This window comes from Heteronotia binoei, chromosome 11 (genome assembly GCF_032191835.1).
Source record: "Heteronotia binoei isolate CCM8104 ecotype False Entrance Well chromosome 11, APGP_CSIRO_Hbin_v1, whole genome shotgun sequence".
In the NCBI taxonomy this organism is placed as follows: domain Eukaryota; kingdom Metazoa; phylum Chordata; class Lepidosauria; order Squamata; family Gekkonidae; genus Heteronotia; species Heteronotia binoei.
The window spans coordinates 50,626,488-50,649,130 of record NC_083233.1 but is presented as its reverse complement, the minus strand read 5'-3'; the positions used below and the strand labels follow the sequence as shown (position 1 = coordinate 50,649,130).

The window sequence follows — 22,643 nt, the reverse complement described above, 5'->3', positions numbered from 1 at the left end:
GCCCTGATGGAGAAGCCGCCTGAAGGTTCAGGTGCGGTGGCGCCCTAGTCGCTGTCTTTTGCTTGTGTGTAAGAGGGAGAGAATGTGATGTGGCCTACCTCGCGTTCCGTAGAGGCCGGTGACGTCACCCGCGGGTGGGATTTGCTGCGGCATTGAAGAGAGAGCTCAGCCCGGTCGGGCGATGGATGGAGGAGTGGCGGCTGCAGCAGCAGCAGCAGCGGGGCCAGCCGGGGGTAAGGCGCAGCCGCTCGGGTTTTTCTCATGGCTAATCAGCTCCGCACCTGGTGATTAGGGGTCTGTCTCGGGTACAGGGGGACGGGATGCCTTGATGGATTACAGGGGCGGGGCTGGTGGTGGAGAATCTGGAGCAATGCCGGTGCGAGAGTGCCCAGCCAGGTGTCCTTCTGTGGACTAGGCGAAGTGCCGCTCCTATTGTTTGCTTCTCAGATGCAGGAAGCTTTTGGATAGTTTGCAAGATCTCCTCTCTCGCTCTGTCCAGCCGTCTTCTCTTTCTGTCCAGCGCCACGTCTTGTGGTAGGGAGTCCCGTACACAGATCTGGGTGTTGTGAGACGAAGGACTTTATGCCAATCGAGCCTACTAGTTGATCCTGAGTTCCAGTGGAGAGGGAGAAAAATGATCCCATCCCACTTCCCATGTCTCTGCTGAGCATCCTGTTTCTAGTGCACAGATGCGCCTGGAAGGGTGGTGGCTCCTTTGTCTCTAGCTTTTGGCCCCTGATGCCGCTAGACTTTCCCTTCCGCGGGCACGGGGCACTAGTTTCTAATCCCCTGTAGTAAACTTCCTTGATAGAATATTTAGTAGGGATGAAGCCTGCATGGTAATCGCTCTGTCAAACTATAAATGTATATGGAATGTCAGGTACGTAGGGGCTGTTTTAGAGTTTAGCTGAGGTGGAAGTGTGCTGTGCACATGCCTGTAGTGTTGCCTGTTTCTTGCTGCTTTGCTTATGTGATAACGCTGAGCCTTGTTGAAATCCTGCTGAGCATTGCCAGAAGTTGCAAATTTGGCTTTTGCATCCTTTCTGCAGCTTTTTGTTGCAGGATTCTGTACCCATTCCATCAGTACTGGGGTTAGTTAGTTCACACATATTATGTGGCCTTTTGTGGTTGTAGAAAGAGGTCCTGTAAGCTGAAGAGCTTTATTGCTTAGGGTTGTGATTTACGGAGGGGGGGACAGTGCAATTTTAAGCACCCCTTGTTGGTTGAGCTCAGAAATGCTTGATTTGGGCATATGTTATGAAGAAATTGCAGTTAGATAATTCAGATATATTGTACCAGTGAAATATGCATTGAAGTTTAAATGATCTCAAATGCACCTCTTGCTCGCTTACCGTTGACCTGCATACATGTAGAGCAGCATTTGAATGTTAAGCTCCTAAATCTAACACTGTAATCCTACTCTATTCAAACTAGTTGGAGTTCTGCCATTGATTTCAGTAGGAGTCGGATTGCACTTTAAACTTCCTCCTTCCAGCTACAACTATCTGTGGAGAGCAGGCTGAGTTAATCTTATCTTAAAATCAAGAAATGTTAGCCCTTCTCCCTCCCTCCCTAAAGCTCCAAGCCACTATAGTTCTGTCCTTTGTGTGCATACCTGCTGCTGTGACTCTTCCTTGTCACCCCAATCATGCAGGAATGTGTTTGTTGGCATGCCTGGAATGAACTCAGCTTTTCTTCTTGTTCTGAGCAGTGAGCATGTGGCTTCTCTGCTTGATGGGTTTCTTTATGGGAACTTAGATTGTTAACTCATCAGATATGGTATCAGTACCAACTGTCATGAGGAAATGATTGCTTAGAGCATTAAAAGCTTGGTGTGTCTAAAAAAAAACCCTTTAGTTATTTTTTTGTTCAAATTTGGGAGATAATCTGGGCTTCCTGGGAAGCATATCAAGAGTTACAAGATGGTCATTAATGGTGAACAGACTGGGTAAAAGGCATTCCTGCCCTAGCTATTCCCTGTAGTGCAGAACTACAGAGGAGCCTTTGGGTTCTGTACGGTGACAGCTTCAATAGCAGGGGTAGCCAAACTGTGGCTCCAGAGCCACATGTTGCTCTTTCACACATATTATGTGGCTCTTGAAGACCTCTCAAACCCCCCCCCCCCCTGTCAGCTGGCTTGGGGAAGGCATTTATCTCTTTAAATAACTTCGCCAAGCCAGCAGGGGGGATACATTTAATATTAAAGTTGCTTTCTTTCCACCTCTGCCTCCCTCCCCATCTATTTGCTTTTCTGCCTGCCTGCTCTCAAATAACTGACATTCATGTCTTGTGGCTCTCAGACATCTGACATTTATTCTATGTGGCTCTTATGTTAAGCAAATTTGGCCATCCCTGTTCAGTAGGCTTAAATTACTGACAGTGCAAACCTACTGACTAATTGTTCAGTCCTCAGCAGAATTTCACTGCCCTCAGCCCACTGACTTCAGTGGACTTAGAAAGGTATAACTCTATATAGGATTGCACTGTCCTCCATTTCAGTCACTGTGGAAGTGTTTTTCTTTATGAAGATGGGAAGTTAAAAGCTCGTACTTTGGTAGATTGTCTGTATGTGCTAACCAGCAGTCTTTAATGGGTGATACTAAACACCTATCCATCATGTAGATTTACTTGTTTTGGCAAACTCCTGGTATGGGCCAAGTTGTTGGAACTGCAGGTGTTATGTTTTCCTGGTCTGTGTCTTGCTTGCCTACACAGCATGGATTTGAAGCACCTGTAATGTATGTTTAACCTCTTGGAATGCATGTAGATATGGTGTTGCTAAGTCCCAGGTATTAAATCTCACTGAGTGTATTGCAGCACTCAAGCCCTGTCCAGACTTGGTTCAAAGGATTCTTAAGGCTACATTTAAGAACATTGTGTGGAAATCCTGTCCAAAGCTTAATGTAGAGGGCTGTTTTTAGTTCAGTGTTGCAGATCTGTAGCAGACATGCTTGAAAAACAGCCTTTTCAAGAGCTTGTTCTCAGAGCAAGAGTACACCCTGTGATCATACCGTTATCGGACTTGTGATAGTTTAGCTATGTAAAACAGAAATTGTGGCTGGGAGGTGGGGAGAGATGTCCTGCATAGTTTGCCTGCTCCTCAGGTATTCTTGTGATGCATAGCCATATGGAATGCTGGGGGTCTTCTTGGGCTCTTGCCTTTGTAGTCTTCTCCAGGAGCCAGGATCACAACTCAGGAAACTATGTACATTAACTAGAATGGCCAACATTCAGGGAGTTCCTCAACTGATAAGTCATGTCAGGGAAATTTCTCTGAGGGTGGGAATCTTGAACCGTTTTGTTGAATGGGAAGGAGATGAGGCTGCTTCCTAATGGGAAGATTGAAGGAAGAGCTTATTTCAGCTGACTGCCTTTTGTAGGTATTTTCATCCAAGCATTTGAAGAACTTTTTAGACAGTGCAGAAGTTCTTGGCTCAAAGCCATAACTGAAATGATGATAGGAGCTGTCTTCAGCGCAAAGGCAGTGTACTATAACACAGATGCAAACGTATCTTTCTGCAAGGGGTTACCAGGGCCACTGGTCCCTTCCTGAGAGTTCAGAAGCTCCAAGTATAATCAGATTGATGGCAATAAAGCCAGCTTTTGTTTTCTGATCTGTTATTACCACATAAAACCTCCTCCTGGCAACAGAAAAGAAACTATAAATCAGTGATATTCAGTGGCTTAGGAGCTACCTATGGCTCTTCTGAGCACTGTTCCTTATGTGGCATCCACCCTATGTTTGAGGAAAGTGGGCAAGGCCTGTGCCTGCTGGGGACTGTGGTTGGCAGTTAGTTCCAACATTGACATTATAGAATAGTAAAGCTGTAAGCCACCTTTAGGTGCAGCCTCATGCTAAGAATGGGAGTTAAGTGTGGCTCTTTTGGTTGATGGTACTTGTGAATGTGACTCTCCACAACCAACAATGTGAGCATCACTGTTTTACTTTTTTCATACTGGAATGTGAATTAAATGTTTCATATCTGCTCATGGGAATCTTTACAGTAATTCAGCCCCACCTACCTCACAGGGTGTCTGTTGTGGGGAGGGAGAGGAGAAGGTAAAGGAGATTGCGACCGCTCTGAGATTCAGAGTATAGGGCGGGATACAAATCCAATTTCTTCTTCTCCTCCTCTTCTTCCTCCTTCTTTAATTGCAGATTTTGGCATCTAAGGCTGAGTGATTGTAGCTTGCCTAGAGCAAGATTGTAGCTTGCAAAGGCAAGATTAGAACTGGAGATTTCTTGCTTTGTAGCTCAGTCTCTTAGCTCTGACTATAGTTCTCAAAATAACAAGCTTTCCAGTCTTAAGGGCTGGACTAGTAAGCCATGCTTTCCTAGGTGGGAACGGCTGATATACTCTCTGCATTGGTTGTTGTAGAAGTGAAGTGGGTGGAAGCAAGTAAGATGCCATCAAACCACCATGTGGGGCCATGTACATCCTCTGTGGTCTTCCTATTTCACCTTGGGAACTGTGGGTTGGATTTCATGATCCACATCCATCAGTGTCTCCCTTGATGGATTTTCTACATTCCCCTCCCTTTAGAAGTCCTGTCCAAGCCTGCAGACGTTAACTTCTAGATATGTTGGATCCACATGGGCTTCGGTGGCTACAGTTTTGTGGGGAGGAAGATGAAGTCACCCATTTGGCCTCTTCTGTCAGAGTAGCTCTGTGGATGGAAGAGGGAGCAATTTTACCCCCTCCCCCTTCTTTATCGTATCCTTCTGACCTGCATGGCTGTTAATCCATGCAGGGTCAGTGATGCCAAAAATGAGCTTTCCCAGCTGAGGGAAGGGAATGTGGGAAAGACCTGTGATCCCTGCCTCTGCAATGATCCAACCCTCAAAATGGATAAACCTGAGAATGCATTTTCTGCCCAGTATCTGGCCCTTCCACCCATGAGTTCTACACAACAAACCTGTTGAGATAGGTTGCCCTGAGAAAATGACTGGCCCAAGGTATATCCATGGCTGATATAGACTCTGCTGCTGTCATCTTAGCGGGACATTCTGATTCCCCCACCTTGTGGCTCCAGCCGCATTAATCTACCTATTTGCCTGTCTAATATGTTTTTATTGTTATTTATTGTATTGGTCACATTAATGTGTTGTGTCCACCCTTGGTTTGTGAGCTGCCCTGAGCCTGCCTTTGGTGGGGAGGGCGGAATAGAAATCAAATAAAAATAAATAAATAATATTGTGTGGATTTGTCTCACTTGTTGGCTCTATGTGCCTTTGAGAACTTTTATTGGACTTAAGAGCATAGATGTGGGGGTGGGCAGTGGGGTTTGATCTCCCCTTGAGCTAATGTGCCAAAGCATCTTGAACACAATCAACTCTGTTTCAGAGCTCTGCTCAGCCAAGGTGGCTATATGTGAGTCATTCTTTCTGCCTAGTCTTCTCCTCAGGGTGGTTGTGCAATATTTAAGCCCAACTTTTTGGGGGAGGGGGAGGTGCTGTTGCAACAAATATATACATATTAAATGACAATAGGTAGCCACAAGCCCACCCCTGACTCCCTCTTTCAGATAAAGAAAGTTCAGCTTCTAAGTTTGAGGCCCATAAGTTCAGCATGGAAGCCGAGGGTTAAAATGGAAATGCCTGTGGACTGCCCTCCTCACTAGGTGCTTTCCAAGGTGTGTTTCCCCCCATAATCTTGTGTACTCCCATCTGTAAAACTTGGTAAAGCATTTATTACTGAAAAAAAGGTTAAACAGATATCCAGTAATGGTGGGAAGGCTGCCATTTGAAAGTCATTTTTCTGCAAAATTAAACTCTTTGTTTAATTTGTCTCCCTTCTGGGAAATCTGGTTAATGATGGGGGGGTGTAATCCGTTCAACACTGAGTCAGCACTGTGGGACAAATGCCAGCATAGTCTCCCTCAGCTGCTTCTGATTTAAGTCCCCAAAAGTGCTGAACCTGTCTGTCCCCCGCCTTGTTGTTCTGGTGCTACAATGGAGGGTAGCCAAATGGGACTGGTTCATTTGCACAATAGAAGACAGAACATCATGAGACTTTGCTGAGCTTAGGGGTGGAATTTTCACTTAATGAGCGCATATGCTTGACTGCCCTTGGTAGTTTGCCAGAACTGATGGTGGCTGGAACATGGTGTTGGTGACCTTTTGACTTCAGACTGAGGAAGGACACTGTCCTGTCCCTTGACATTATACTGAACTTCACACTTGGAACTTGCTGAATTCTGGCAGCCGCTAAGGCCCAGCATTAATGTTTGGACAAGTCCCAGGCTGCCTTTTATGCTGTGTGTGAAATATAATGACCATTAGTATTGGTGGATGAATAGATCAATGCCACAGTTTTAATCACAGGGGGTTGGGGAGGTTGCAGTTGCAAATAGAAGGGAACTCTCTTGCTGTTCTGGGGCCATTGGTGACATGACAGTTCTTTGCTCTTGCGTGCAGTGGAAGAGGACTGGAGATGCCTGGGATGCGGAGACAGCATTGCAGCTGGTCAGAGACTCTACAGAACTGTCAATGAAGCTTGGCATGTCACCTGCTTCCGGTAAGTAAAATTAATGCTATTGTCTTGCTGTATGTATGTATTGTTGATAACTGACATAATAGGGACTGGTGATAAGCAGGGCTTTTATTGTAGCAGGAACTCCTTTGCATATTAGGCCACATACCCCTGATGTAGCCAATCCTTCAAGGGCTTACAGGGCTCTTACTACAGGACCTACTGTAAGCTCCTTGAGGATTGGCTACATCAGGGGTGTGTGGCCTAATATGCAAAGGAGTTCCTGCTACAGAAAAAGCCCTAGTGATAAGTAGTGGTGGTTAGTGGCTGCCAAAAGCGATCTATGGGTCCTGGAGGGTCCTGTTGGTGTGTGTGTGATTGCAGTGCAGTGAGCTGTAGGCTGATGTTGTGGTGGTTGTGTACTCTACTCCTGTCCTTGTCACTCTGGAATCCTCCAGTTTGCATAGGACAGTTCCCTAAGCAAGCAGGTTTGCAGAATGGTGCTTTTAGATCTGGGCACGCAGTTGGAGTCTTGGATCTCCTGTGGCACATAATTCCTTTTGCCTGCTTTGTTTGGTTCACTAGTGGCTGCCTTTCTTTGAGAAGCACAGTTTCATCACAGTTGTCTGTGCTCTTATCACATCTAGATAAGATAATGTGAGGTTATCTTTGAAGAATCCTGATGCTTCTGTTAATTCAGAAAGCTGTCAAATGCAGATAATAGGGGATCTTGTGGGTCCTAAAAGAACTATACTGTGCTGGTGCATGACACAGTCATGGAGTAATGATATTAGGGATGCCAGCCTCCAAGTGGAATTTGGGGATCCCCCAGAATTACATCTCATCTCCAGACTGCAGGGATCCGTTCCCCCAGAGAAATGGGATACTTTGGAGGGTGGCATTGTACTCCAGTGAGGTCCCTGTCCTCCCCAGGCCCCATCCCCAAATCTCCAGGAGTTTCCCAGCCAGAGATTTGGCAACTCTACTTACCATCCCCCAATAGTAGCCAGGGGGGACTTGGCTAAATAGTATGATGAAGAGAAACACAGAAAAAGTCTCATACATTCATAATAGGGTTAGCAACATATCTGAATATTGAGTTGAACTTCTTAATATTTAGAACACCAGACTTTTCAGTAGTGTATCTGTTAGGGTTGCCAAGTCCAACTCAAGAAATATCTAGGGACTTTGGTGGTGGAGCCAGGAGACTTTGAGATTGGAGCCAGGAGCAAAGGTGTGACAAGGACAAATGAACTCTGAAGGGAGTTCTGGCCATCATATTTAAAGGGACTGTGCTTCTTCCCTTCATTAGAAATAATGTAGGATGGCGGCATCTTATTTGGGGGTTCACAGAATTGGATCCCTGGTCCAGTCATTTTAAAACTTGGTGGTGGTTGTTGTTTTGAGAGGCACCAGATGCTGTGCTTAAGATTTGGTGCTTCTACTTCACAAAACAGTCCCAGGAGCCCCAGCTACCCATGGATCAATCTTCCATTATAACCTATGGGGACCAGTCTTGATAGAATATAATGGAGTGCCCAGTGGACATTCATCCCCTCCCCACACACATTCACTTTCTGATAACTCTGAAGCAGGGGGAGGGCCTCCAATCTAGGGGTTCCCCTGCCCCCAACTAGGATTGGCAGCCCTAGTATGTGTCGTGGACCTGTGCTGGGCCAAGCAGGTTTGCAAGACACGCCTTCCTTTCTCCCTGCCCCTTCAGGCCTGGAGCAGGCAAGGGCCTTAACTTCACTAACTGCTCCTATTCTGGTAGTAGTGCTTTGTTATGAAGGGCCCAGAGCCCTCATCACCCCCTCTTTAGGCAACTCCCTCTTTAGTCCGGGGGTATCCTGATGTATGGCCAAATTGAGGTGTGAAGAATCCAGTCAGAGTGAACAAGAAATAACTTATTAAAATCTTACAACAAGTAAGAAAATAGGAGAAGTTATAAAAATGTGGCAGAATACAGGGACACTACTACAACTACACAGGGTACAAGGAATAAGCCAACCAGAAAACAGCAAAACTTCTTGACACCACTGCTGTATTTTAAGTCCTGCTCTTTCACTACCTGATTCTGGCAGGCAAGACTCACAACATTGTGGGTGAGGGATGAACTCCCTCCAAAAGCAGCCTCACTCCTGCTCAGCTTCAGGGCAAGAACATCCCCCTTCTCTGTGCAGAGTTCTGCCTCTTTAATAGTGATTGGTTCCTGTTCTCCCTCCATTTTACTCCAGTCCAATCCTAAGGTTTGGAAGGTTCGTGGGAAACAGAGGCTTACTGGGAAATTTATCCAAGCCCTCAGACTTGAGTAAAAACTTTTATTCTGTGCACTGAGTGACTAAAATTACATCCTGTAAAGCATTTCAATGCTTCAAATAAAATTTCTTGGAATTTTTAGTTCTCCCTACAATTTCCTGCTTTTCTGTTGGGGGGAGAGAGTGTGTCCCCCGCCCCCCCCCGCCCCCCCCAAAAAGTCTTCACATCTGTAGTCTGGGAGGATTTAGCAGCCTCAAGGCTGTAGCAGCTGCTCTGATCCTGGCATGCTGTTTTTGGAAGATGAAAAAAGTCTTAAATTCCACCTGTTGTTGACTTAAGCAAGGGTGCCTGATTGTAAGATCGCAGCATCAAGTTCTGTGTGTGCTTATGTGTTCTATAGACAACAACTTGACCTGGAAGTACCAGCCAAAAAGATCACTGAATGCTTGTGTCCAGGAAGGTGTGCCCTGCAGTTAAGAGCCTCCACCTGTATCCTGTGCTTCCCTTCTGGTCTTAAGTGCAGGGTGTGGGACAGTATGCAGTCTGTGTAGTTAACACCACTGTACTAAAAGGTGCAATAGAGGAAATGCTCCCTTGCCCCACCCTGCATTCCTAGCTGGAGTGGGCCTTATGCTGATTCCTGTGTCCTGTCCTCCACTGCTGGCTTTGTTGCTTGCTTTGAATGTTCCTGTGCCAAACTTTTAAGAGGCTGCTGCTGGTAAAAAGCCTTTTGGCAGCTGGTAACTGTGAATTCTGGCAACTCTTGCAGAGGCTGTGGACAGGCTTCCTGTAGATTTTGCTGGCTTCTTGGCCCGGCATGTAATTGCTCTAATGCACAATTGGCCCCTTTCCTAGGCTTGAAGAATGGCTTGCTCAGAATTGGCCTAGCTCACCAATCACACTTTTCACAGCCATAGTGGATATATGTGAGTCCTTCTGCCCAAATCCTCTCTTTTTCTTAAGAAGTTTGGGCTGAGATATTTCTTGAGTTTTCTGGCTTCTGCATTTAGTTGGCTAGAGCAGAGGTGTTGAACTCATTTGTTATGAAGGCTGGATCTAACATAAATGTCACTTTGTTGGGCTGGGCCATGCGTGCCATAAAGTGTGAAGTGGGGTATTGAAGATATAAACTATGTAAAGGTGATTTCAGATTTCAAATGGCATTAGCAGGAGAATGGCAATAGCAAACTTGATTGGATTAGCTGTGATATGCAGAGGCATGGTAGTAGGTACCCAGCTTGCTGGGGGAAAGTGTAGATGACTGGGGAAGGCAATGGCAAACTACCTTGTAAAAAGTCTGCTGTGAAAACGTTGTGATGCGATGTCACCCCAGAGTTGGAAACGACTGATGCTTGCAGAGGGGACCACCTTTACCCCTTTTTTAGTAGGCATGGAGATGCCAGCATAGGTAGTGAGACAGGAAACGTAAGTCTCAGTTCCATCCAGGAAGATTCAGTCTGGGAGGATGCAAAGAATCACAACATACAGTTGCTGACCTAAAAGTAGCAGTGCTCTTACAAAGGAATTTCAAAGGGAGATTAGAAAGAGAGACTGCTGAATTGCAATTGCTAATAAAGCTCAAGACAATGCATCCTGCTGGATTGAATTGAGAGATGGTTTTTCTGTCTCATTACCATTGTGCTATAATCATTTGGCATTTGAAATCACTCCACTCTCCAAGATATAAGGACCGCTCAAAGTTTTCTAATTTCTGATCAGTCTTTTTGAAAGAAAGTAAATCCAGATAGGAGCACAGAAATCCAATATTTTTAAAAAACAGCAACCAACTTTTCTGAATAGGCCAAAATAATTTCCTCAATGTACATTGTACTTGTTAGGAGAATCCATCTATCCACCCTCCCTCCCTCCAAGGAAGAACTGTGCTTGCATAAATAATAAAACACTGTTGGTCTTGGAGCTGCCATCATGGGACTCCAACTTTGTTTTCTTTCTCTCTCTCTCTCTCTCACTCTTTCCTCCCCAAGAGAGGAGCAAAAGTCCCAGAGAAGGAAGCAGAAGCTCTGTGTGTGTGCATGTGTGTCTGTGTGTGTGCATGTGAGAGAGAGGCTTGTCTCTGTATCTCCCGCACAGGAAACAGCCTCTGAGCTCTCTGTGTACCTGTGTGTGTGTGTCTGTGTGCGTGAGAGAGAGAGAGAAAGAGGCAAGAGGTAGGAATTAAAGAGCTACTGGGGTAGTTAGGGAAAAAGCAAGCTACTGTGCGGCTGCAGCAACAGCCCTGGAAAAGGAAGCAGGAAAAGAAAGTTGTTTGTGGGACAGATCTGAGCCCTGTGGGGGCTGGATCTGGGCTTTGGGCCTCATGTTTGACACCCCTGGACTAGTGAAAGAGTAACGAGGTAAAATACTGTTTTTAAAATTCCTAATTAGTATATTGGCTTTACTGTTAGTACTGGAAGCCTCTGTGAAAGTTCCTTTTGACTAGAAAGGTGAGATAAGAATTCCCTAAATAAACCCGTATTGTATCATACTGGGCCACCTTTTTGAAAGTGCTGCTCAGCCTCTTTATTGCTTCTGACCAGCCATGGGTATCATGCTCAGTCTGAATAGTCAGTGAGCTTTCATGGTGCACATTTTGTATTTGGGACTTGAAGTAATATTACTTACTCCCTCCCCATCAAATCACTTGAAGCTGGCTGTCAAAGTGGGTGCTGTTATGGCATATCCTTCCTAAACTGCTGATTTGTCATTCCTCGGGTTGTGTTGGCAGCAGCCATCAGTTGAGAACAGTAAGAGCAAGAATTGCTTGGTGGACTTACGGAGCTCTTGGGTCGGTCTGTAGCTGGTGAGATGGCAGTCTTACTTTGGCACAGTGTTTATCTGAACATGTGGACCTAGGTTCAGGTAATTCGTGTGACTGCAGCACTTTTCCTTGTTTAATTTGATACCCTAACCTTCTACCAGGATGTTCAGAATAACATTTTAGCCCGCCAGTTGTTCTGTCACGTAAATTAAATTGAATGAAAGCAGTTTATCTAGGGCCCCACCATGAGCTTTAAAGCATTAACCTTTTTGCTAGCCACTGCCCCACCTTGGTACTCTTCAGAACTGTTCCGGGGAAATAGTTTAGAAGTTTAAAGGCTAATGATTAGAATCCTTTGAATATCTAAATATGTATGCATCTGGTTTGACATCCATTGGTCCCAAGCAGAGGCTTTTAGTGGAACATGTGAGCTACTTGCTTGAATTTAATTTTGATTTTATTTTGTGTGGGAAAGAACTGTGCCTCAATGGGGATTACTGGTATCTTGAAAGATAAAGTGAGTATTGCTCATGCTGGCTTGATGATTTGAGTGCATGACATCATTAGATCCAGTAATTATGGGTTATTAAGGGATTTCTGCCTCATAAAAGCAACTCCTGCCTGTTCTTATGTTGGGGTATGCTGCCCCAGCACTAATCTGAGAGCCAGTTTGGCGTAGTGGTTAAGAGCATGGACTCTAATCTGGGAGAACTGACTTGATTCTCCAGTCCTTCACATGCAGCTACTAGGGTGATCTTGGGTCAGCCACGAGTTCTCAGTAGAGCTGTTCTCTCAAGAGCAGTCTTGAAAGAGCTCTTTCAGCTCCACCATCTCACAGGGTGTCTGTTGTCGGGAGGAAGGCAAAGGAGATCGTAAGCCACTTTGAGGCTCCAAGTGAAGGGTGGGGTATAAATCCAATCTCTTCTTCTCTTCTTACTTTGTGTCCAGAGGACTAGTGGGCAGCCAGTATCTGGAATGAAAGGTCCTTCTCCCATCTTTCCTCTTCTGCTGATTCTGGCTACTGTACGGCATGCTGTCCTGATTACATTCCAGGTATGCCTTATAGGAAGCAGACTCTTGATCTCATTTGTGCTGTGCCTTCCAGGAAACATTTCAGAGTTCCAGCTGTGCTGTATGGCTGTTTTTGAGCCATCAAATGAAACAGTTTTCATTTAGGGCTAAGACTGCCATGCTGGTGGCAGAGACTGAACCCTTTCCTTCAAGTGGGTGTTCGCACCCCCACAACATTGCTACATTGAGTAAGCTTTTCTTCTATAGGGACACAGTATGAGGATGGAAAGTAACATTAAAATGGCTTTGGGAAGATAAGTGATGGAAGGTTCATCTCCCCCCACCTTGCCAACCCCAGCTTCTTGAGCAGGCTTGAGTTGAGGGCGATGGCTTGCCCCCTTTCCTGGAACATGGAGCATGTTGAAGAGCAGTGCTCTGGAGAGTCACAGGTGACTTCTGAGCCAGTTAATGAGTATCACTAGTCTTCTGTATGAAAGTTTATGCTAGTGTATAAAAAATCTTTAAGGTACTCCAAGACTCCTGTTTGTATTTGCTAAAACAGACTAAACATTGCTTCTCTTCTGGAATTTGTTATATGTTCTCTGAGAGAAACTGAAGAATTGGATTCTGTTGCAGAGGTGATTACATGGAGAAAAAAAAAACAGTAGAAGCCAAATGGAAAATGTGTGAATGGACTTCTTTTAAGCAAAATGTTGTCTTCTTTCATGAGAAAGTGGCTTGTGAAATTAGACTTTGTCTTGCTTCCACTGATTAAGTTTTCAAACTATTTTCCGCATAAGGTATTTAAAGTTATTCTATGATCCCAAAGCTTAATCACAGCTTATGGACTCCTATGGAATTTCACACACACACTCCCCAAGATGTTCAAATCAGAGATTAATTTCTGGGTGCTAAAAGAGCAGGTTTCATGCTCTTCCTTCTGTTGCAGTTCTTGTGTTGCCTGAAGAATGTGGCTCCTGTGTTCTGTCACCTGAGGCACTTGCTAACCTTCTGACGCCTGCCCCACTGCATTTGTACCTTATGCAATGAGTAGTTCAGGGAGGAGGAAAATAACCGATTCTGCCCTTGGCTTTACCCTCAGCTGACAAAATAATAAATAAATCTGACTCTTTATGCGTTCAGACACAGAAGAGATATTGCTCATTGCCTTCCAATTGTCTGTATGTATGAGCAACTGAGACCTGGTGTGATGGAGTGATTAGCATGCCAGACTGTGCTCTGGGAGCTCTGGGTTCAAGTCTGCAATCTGCTGTGGGTGGCTTTTGGCTAGCATCTCTTACAGGGTGGTTGTGAGGAATATCAGAGGAGCACAGAATAGTGTATGCTGCCCTAAGCTTCTTGGAGGAAGGGCTGAGGTTTGTTTGTTTTTTAAAAACCCAACTAACCAGGTGGTATGTGAAGAATCTCTAACCCAGTGGCCCCCAACCTTTTTGGCCCCAGGGACTGGCCCCAGGGCCAGCCCGCCCACTGCAGCCCCAGGGCCAGCAGGGTGGGGATACCCAATTTGGCCTCCCCCTGCGCCTCCTCCTCATTTTCCTCCCCCCATTTCCTCCTCTCTCACAGCCTCCCCCCCCCCCACAGCCTCGCTGCCCCCTGTTTTCACGATTTTAAGGCTGATCAGGTGATTGGAGCAGCTGCGTTTTCCCCACTTATCACCTGATCGGCTGGGGGAGGGGGTCGGCCTGGGAGGCATTTCACGGCCTCTTCCCTGGCCTTAAAATGGTGAGAATGGCCAGGGAGCGGGGGGAGGCTGCAAGGAGGGGAGCGGCAAGGCTGCGGGGGAGAGCAGCGAGGCTGCATGGTCCTTTGGAAACAGGCCATGGCCCGGTACCGGTTCCTGGCCTGGGGGTTGGGGACCCCTGCTCTAACCTAGAGGATCACATAATGGCAGGGCAGGAAAGAAGGTGTTATGGAAGCTTGCTGTTATTTTCCTAGCCCTTAAAAATATAGAGAAAAGAACTCCCATGCTGCGATCATGCAGCCGAAGAAAATCCAGTTTAAATTTCTTCTGAAAAGATGCTGGCAGATGAGTGGTTGTAAACAAAAAAAGCACTTTGGTAGCTATAGCTATGACCCCAATTGTGACAGCGACAGATTTACTCTCTGGGAGAAGCATCTCACTGAGAAAATGGGGGGTTCCACAAACAGATGTGCAGCATTGAAGGAAGATGTGTAGACTGTGCACAACAAATGTCTTGGGGGTCTGTGGTTTTTCTCTGAACAATCACGAGGAAATGGCTTTGGAGCAGAGGTGTGGAATCCTTTCATCAAATCTTCACAAGGGTGTTTGTTCCTGACATATATTCTGAAAATGTTTTCTACAGTACGAAATCTGAAGCAGAAAAACTGTTGCCTTCCAGGTGAAATCATATTTTTAAACTTCAGCCCCAATTAGTAATGGAAATGTTCTGAACAGGAGTTCTAGGGGCATTTACAAGACCACTTACTCCTTTGGTGACACAAATTAGTCCACAGAAAGATCAGCTTCCTGGGGGTTATTTGGAGATTCTGTTCCTGCAGAACCACTGCAGGTTTTCTGCATGCGAGGTTAACAAGCAGTCCTGAAATCTTAATGAAACCTCAGGGTTGAAATAGCGGGCAGGGTGAAGGTAGCCTGGATACAATACTTAGGAGTTTTCTTCTCAGAAGCTGAGAAAATAAATGTCTGGAGGTGGTCCAAAAACATTGTAAGCTTTATATGAAGCAAAGTAAATGGCTCTTCTAACATTAGCTTTATCAGAACTGCTGTGTTTATTTTTGGGTGATCTGGTTTATTTCCTTCAGTTTCGGCAGTGTGAGAAGGCCAATCCTTATTACCTCCTTTCCAAACTTACTTCAGAAGAAAAGAGATTTCCTGTGAAGAGGATGTTTCCTGAATCTGTACCTTGTCTTTGAGACAGAGCATACCAAATAAGATTCATTTACAGTGCCGTGTATTTTTCAAGTTTATCTCTTTTGCAGCAGGTTTCTCTTGCAGAGCCATCTTCTGCTTAATTGCATCTATCAGTCAAGTCCTCAAATATGCAAGGTTGAGTATTAGCCAACTAGATTGTGTGACTGTGATGGGGTTTCTGTCTCCACATCAGCCCTGAGAAAACAGTCTTCCTCCTCTTGCCAGTGATGTGAGGCAAATCTTTTGCCAGTTCTGTTCTGGTTTCTCTCCCCCACCCCCCCCACCCCCCTTTATGGTATGGAACTAATAATCCAGAAGAGTCTGGGATGTGAGCACTCTTCCTAAGGAGCAGTGCAGGAGATGTGAAAAGAATGCATTCCTAGACGCAGACTCATCATGCTACTGCTGTTTCCAATGGAGCTGGATAAATTGTCAGGAGGAATTGCCCCCTTTCCCTGAAACCAACGGGCTGCAGCAGGATTTATTACTGTTCTCTCTTGGCTTTTCATTTTACATCTACTCTGTAAAAGCCCAACTAAGCAAAGGATCCTGGCTGTTGCAGGAGATTCTTTCCCTCCCCTCCACCCATGTGGCAGGGGTGCAGGCAAATAAGAGCAGCTTGCCATGGCTTTCGTATTTTCAGGGAAGGGGGGAAATAGCTTTATTGAGAGGAAAGTATTGAAGGCAAGAAGTTTACTGCCTGCACTTGAATGGCAAGACTCGCTTCAGTGGAAAACCAGGGTCTCTTAAGTATGCCAAGAAATGTAAGCCTGCATGCCCCATAGATCCCAAAACTGAGTCCATGGGTGTCCTCCTGGTAAGTGAGAGGTGATAGCAGCGACTGGCAAATATTTTAAACAAATAAAAACCATGCCACTTTTTGGATAACCATTTCTCTTCCAGTGAAAAACTAGGTCATGAGATCTGAAGGTACAGGTTATTAGGTTGTGTATGTGGGAGGGGGGAATTCTTCAAATGCATCAGAGGGGGATTTACACTCCTGCTCTGTATGGGTGCACTTCGGAAACAAGTTTTGCTGTTGGTCTGCAGTTTCTAAAAAGCTATAACCACCTGTGTTGCATGTTTCTGCTTTCCTCATTACCCTAAATGTGGAAACAAATCTGTGCAACATTTTTTAATTAAGACAAATCAAAATGGCAAAGAAGGGTGTACAGGCTTTTGAATTCTCCAAAGCTGTTCATCAGACTACTTTTGCTTTTGCGCATTCAGCCTGACAGAAGTGTTCTGAGGAACTTGAAAACTTGCATGTTGTCCTGTGTGATTTTGATAGCTTTTAATAAAAAGTATTAAGATATGAGCTGACTTGACCAGTGCAGCTACCTGTAACTTCTGTTTAATCTTAAACGGAAGCCTTGCAGCACACATTTGGAAACAAACCTTCATTGCAGCTGCTTCACCTTGCCCTTCTAGCACTTAGTAGCACAGGCAGATACAGCCCTGGTTCACTAGGTAGTCCTTCTCAACAAGACCTATTAAAATGATTGGGAACCATGCAAGTGTCCGTTCTCATGGTATTGAAGCTTTTGCTTCCTTAACAGCTTGTGTTTCTTTGTTAAGTAGTGGGAGGGAAAGATTGCAGTCCAGGAAATCTCATGAGACAGTGACAGCTCTGTGAGAGGCACGCCCAACAGGTCTTCTCCCTGAATGCTGTACTGAAATCTGTAGATGAGAGTAGAGTTCTTGAAGAAGCTGCTAGATTTCCCTGTTCACACAACTGAGTGGGGTAATTGATTGTTTATGAGTGCTGTGATGCCCCAGGTTCCTGCAGATCCACTGGAGCAGTTCTTATGCATACACCCCTATGAAGTCAGTGAAGTTTTAAGCAAAGGATTTAATGCTGGTGATCATAGAATCACAGAATTGGAAGGGACCTCCAAGGTCATCTAGTCCAACCCTCTGCACAGTGATGTTCCGAGACTCTGCAAGTGGGCCCAGAAATTGCAGTCCTTCATTCAGACTCTTGATCAGGAGGTTATTTATTACCAGGTGTTCTACCTCAGGCGAGGACTTGGCCTCCCACTCCTTATTTTTCAGAGCAGAAGTTATATATCGTTTATGTTGCCACCTGTTGAGCATGTTGCCCAAGGCAGCATGCAATTAAAAAAAACACACATAACCAGCCCACCCCGCTGCTGCTGTTGGTGGATGTCAAATTGAGCTGGCAGGTAGGCAATGCTATACAACAAGCCAGGAATTGCCTTTTTTCCCTTGTGGGCTGTGAAGGAGGTGAGGGGAGGGAGAGCTTGCTAGCAGAAGTAACAGCACTCTCTGGTTGATGTGTCCCCAGCTGGGTCACGGCTGACTGGATTTTCAAGCACTCTTGACTTGATTCTGTATCCCCAGTTTATCTTCTTTTTTTAAATAGGATATGTGCCTTCCAGTGTTTCTGTGGCTGTAGGTTCCAGCTTTTGCACATTGGTTCTCCTCTCCAAACTGTTTTAATGACTGTCCACCCTCCTTTCTGAAAAGAGCTCCTCCTCTTCCTCCACCTTTAGGGTGGAACCAGGGAAGGAGGAAGAAACTTGACAGCAGTTTGTCTTGAGTTCTTGGGTTCTCCTGTCAGCCTCTACCAGAATGTGTGATGGTCCTCCCGGGAAGTCCATGCTCATGAGGGGTGCTAAAGAGCAGCAGCATGCAGCCATGAAAGCTGGGGGCAAGTCTCAAGATCAGCACACAGCTTGGGATCCGACAGTCCTATGCTTGACTTAGTTGGAGGCAGCTGAATTGGAGGGAGGTGAAGCGAGCCCCGGCTGTTGTCATGTCAGCTAAAGCAGTCAGACAGGTTTGCCGTTGAGCGGGTTGAGCCACTGCCCGGAGATGGGAAGCTACTTGTCTGCCCCAGCTTACTTCAGTTCTAAGGAGACGTTTTGGTAAGAGATGCTTGGCTTCTGGGATGTGTGCTCTGGCATCTCCAGGGTATGTGCTGGGGATGGGGAGGGTAGCAGATTTTGTGTGCAAAAGCCCCGATGCAGAGTATGGCTGGACCTTTGGAGCGGTTCTGTTAAAGTGGAGGATAGCCTCAAATCCACCTGGTAGATTGAGAAGATAAAGGATTCACAGGCCATCCCAAGTCATGCCACAGTTGCATTTATCTCCTTCAGGGGTGTGTGCCAGATTTTGTATCAAGGCAAGTTTTTTTCAGGTTCACCTCCAAAATGTTTGCTTGGCATCTTAGCTAGGTTTGCTAGTCTTGGGTTGGGAAATTCCTGGAGATTTTTTTTTGGGGGGGGGAGTCTGGGAAGGAAAGGATTTAGGGAGGGGAGGGGAAAGACTTCAGTGCATGTAGTGCCATAGAGTTCACATTTGAAAGCAGCCATTTTATCCAGGGAAACTGATCTTTGTCACCTGGAGATATATTCGCATTCCTGGAGATCTCAGCCACGACCTGGAGGTTGGCAACCCTAATGTAGTCCATGTGAGGTGCTGGATCTGTAGAGGGGAAACCCAGGTTCAGACTCTTTATGCCCCACGAGCGCCTTGAAAGACCAAAGTATAGTAAGTCAGGGGTATGTGTATTAGGTAGCAAATGAGACCTACACGATATTATTCAAGAGGAGGTAGAACTTCCTACATGTGGATACTGCTGAGTGCTTTGTGCAAAATACCCTGAAAAGTAACTTGAAGGCCACAGTGGAGGCAATAGTTGCCAGAAGGAGTATGTTAGCATTTCTCAGACTTGTGTCTGGAGGCATGAGGCCAGATCTCTTTTTTTTCCACTTACCTCCTTAGATTTTCAACACTCAAGAAGTCACTGCATTCTAAATGGGGTCATGCATTCTGCCTAGAAGGACCCTCTTTCTTGATTTGCCTGCAACTACAGTGTTTTGTTTAATATGAGTCATAATGGATTGTCATCAATATTGTACTGCTTGGCTTGTAGAAATGTATAGATAAACCCAGTCTGGAGGATTAATCAGCAGTTTCAAGCATGCCAGGGGGATTGGTGTTACAGGGGGATTGATGGTATAGGCATCAGTACTAGGAGTAATAATCAAAGAGGAATCCACATCTTTTCACATGAACTCATATTCCTTTACTCAGTTGTGTGCTTGCAAATGAGAATAATTAAATATTAATTTGTATATGCTGCAGAATTTATTACAGTACAGAATTCTCAGTAGAAATAGTAGCATACAGCGATACTGAGTTATCCTTGAATACCCATATGGGGAGGGGTCTCTGGGCCATTGAATTCATGTTCAGAATGCTTTTGCCATCTGTTTTGCAACAGTCCTGTGAATGAGGGCCCTGTATCTTGATGGAAGGGCATTTAAAGCTGAAGGATTTGCCCAGTGATACCTGGCAAGTGTGGCAGCCATGTGGTTTGGATCCAGGTTCACATCCACCCTCAACCAGATCCAGATGTGAATGCAGTAATAGTCAGATTGGTGAACTGTACAGTAGAGGTTGGATATCTCACTTATTCTGCACCTCCTCAATATTAGATGGGCATCATTTCTGAGGCACATGTGTATAAACATACCTGATTGTGCTCTGCTGCCACCTCCAGCATATTCTTAACCTAGATGTCTTTGGTTTTCCCCAGCATCTCTGTCCACGTAGTGCATGGTGTAGAGGCTGGTAGGTGCAAAGCAAGGCACTTGTTTGCTAGAATTTTTTTTTTTTGCTAGGAATATAACTATGCTTGAGGTAGGTAGGCAGTCTCTTTTAAAAAAAAAAACCCTCAGTAAATTAGGTGCCAGAGAGGCTGTATAGAATGCATTGTTACTGTGTGGAAGTTTGGCCTCCATGGGATGAGTTTCTTCATCTCCATTCATTTGTGTGTGATATGGAGCAGAGGTCCATCAGTGGCTATTAGCCACAGTGTGTGTGTGTGTGTGTGTGTGTGTGTGTGTGTATATATATATATATATATATATATATATATATATATATATATATATATATATATATATATTTGGCCGCTGTGTGACACAGAATGTTGGACTGGATGGGCCATTGGCCTGATCTAACATGGCTTCTCTTATGTTCTTATACTTTTCTGGCATGCTTCCTTGAAGAAGCACTCCTGCCCCCCCTCCCCAAAATGTTGGTTCTCTTCTCTTCCTCCAAGATGTAATGGCAGCTTTTTTTGGAAATGGGCCCTGTTAAGCTAACACTTGATAGATCTAGTGCATTGTGTAGTACTGTGACATCTTCCAAAAGGCAATTTGGAATTAAACACAAATCTTTTAAAATTGATTTTTGGGTGTGAAGCCCATTTTGCATAATTAAAGTCAAGCAGCATTAAAATAGAGGTATGATTTGTGCATGTTCACAACTCAGTCAATCTCTTGTCATAACTGATAGCTGAGCAGAGTGAGGCTTGCTTGAGATAAACAGTGGCCCTGTAATAGGCATTGCAGCTGCCTCATTTCTGTTCTTTTTTTGATACTTAAATTTTTATTGATTTTTTGAAAAAACATTTGCAAACGTTAAACACCATAAACACCAAAACAAATAAACACATTGAATATATACAAAACAATATTAATATTAATAAGAGCACTCTTACAGTCTTCTATTTGTTCATTATTATGCATTTACCATCCATATTTCAGATAAGTTGTGTTTTACTGTTCGATATTATATTTTTAAATTTAAAAAGTTTCAATAATACGAAAAGTTAATGTATTTTTTGGTATACATCTTTCAAATTCTGCTTCTGAATTAATATAATTTTAAAGAGGGAGCCATTTTTCAATAAAATTATTGTCTTTCTGTGGTAAGTCATTTACCGTTATTTGTATGGCTAGTTTATCTAATGCCATTATTTCCCACACCTTAGACATCCATTGTTGTTTATTCGGAGTCACATCTCTCTTCCAATATTGGGCTATCAGAATTTTGGTTGCCATGAGTTGTAGGGCTGCCACCTCTTTTTTCACTAAAGAAAGTTTTAAATTTGGCCAGTAATTCAGGAGGATTGATTCCGGGGTAAAGGGAATATTACCCTCTACGATATTGTCTACCATTTGCTTAATCTCTTTCCAAAAATTATTTATTTCCGGGCACAGCCACCAACAGTGTAAAAAAGACCCTTCCTGTTTACATTGTTTCCAGCATTCAGGGGTAGGTTTTATATGAGACAGAAAGAACTTTTTAGGCGTTAGGTACCATCGTGAGAAGAGTTTATAATTTTGAAGCTTTAATTTTAAGGAGTAGGTAGTGTACAGAGGGGACTCCCATATATTCTGCCATTGTTCTGGAGTAAATGCTATACCACAATCCTTTTCCCATGCTTTTTGTTGGCTCGTAATTTCCGACCAACTTTTATTATTAAGAATGTTGTAAATAACCAAAGTTAAAGTCCTAGCCTGCTTTGGATTTTTTAACAGGTTTTCATAAGGTGTTAATGGCCTATCTACTATGTCTATAATCCTAGGATTATGCAGGACATAATGAAGTTGTTGGTATTGAAACCACGGAATAGTTATGTTGTGTTGTGATCTTCTTCGTGGTCTCTGTGCATCACACCGATGGGAGAAGGCGCCTGCGCCGATCACGATCGGTAAACTTCAAAGCTGCGGATTTCCGCGCCTCCGTCCCAGCACGCATGCCCAGACGCCCCACTGCGCATGCCCACCGGGACGGGGAGCGGACATCCCGCCAGTTCTCTTCTGACCGCCGCGCTGATCAGTCGATCCATAGGCTACGGTCGGTGAACTTCGTTCTGTTTTTTCAATAGCTGTATATATTAGTGTAGTTAGTGTTAGTATAGTGTAGTATAGTATAGAATAGTTAGGATTGTTTTTTTCGGGGGTCTGGGGTGTGTGTTTTTCCTCCACCCGCGGGTGGCCCCCTCCCCCCGTTTTTCTTCCCTTCCCGCCTTTGGTCTCGCAAGGAAAGGCGGTGGGGGTTTTCCCGCCGGTGTTCCAAGTGCGGTAGTAAAATCGCACCACCCGACGGACATTCGTTGTGTTTATGGTGTTTAGGGGAGCACCACAAGCCAGACTCTTGCGGACATTGCGCCCGTTTTTCTAAACAGACGAGGAGAAATAGGGCTGCAAGACTGGCTGCAGCACTGATGGAGCAGGCGCTTACCCCTAAGAATATGGCGGAGGAACAGACCGCCGCGCCCGTCGAGCCATCGACATCGAAAACGGCCGACGCCGATCGAGCTCCAACCGACGCCGATCGCCCACCAAAGCGCTCGGGCTCGGCTTCCGCAGCGGATCCCTCTGTGCCTGCAAAACGGCTCAAGGAT

General features: G+C 45.0%; 1 protein-coding gene across 3 annotated transcripts in view; it reads left to right on the top strand.

The window, feature by feature from the left end:
• The window catches only part of LIMK2 (LIM domain kinase 2), a 66,386-nt gene continuing 43,743 nt past the window's right edge, over positions 1-22,643 (top strand). Inside the window, exons 1-2 of one of the 3 annotated variants that reach the window (XM_060249449.1) lie at positions 1-233; positions 6,419-6,518. In XM_060249449.1, coding sequence (XP_060105432.1) covers positions 182-233; positions 6,419-6,518 — 152 coding nt within the window. In that variant the 5' untranslated portion in view covers positions 1-181. Of the gene's footprint in view, positions 234-5,290; positions 5,373-6,418; positions 6,519-18,086; positions 18,307-22,643 lie in introns of those variants that run through there. The other 2 variants (XM_060249448.1, XM_060249450.1) reach the window with 2 other exon arrangements.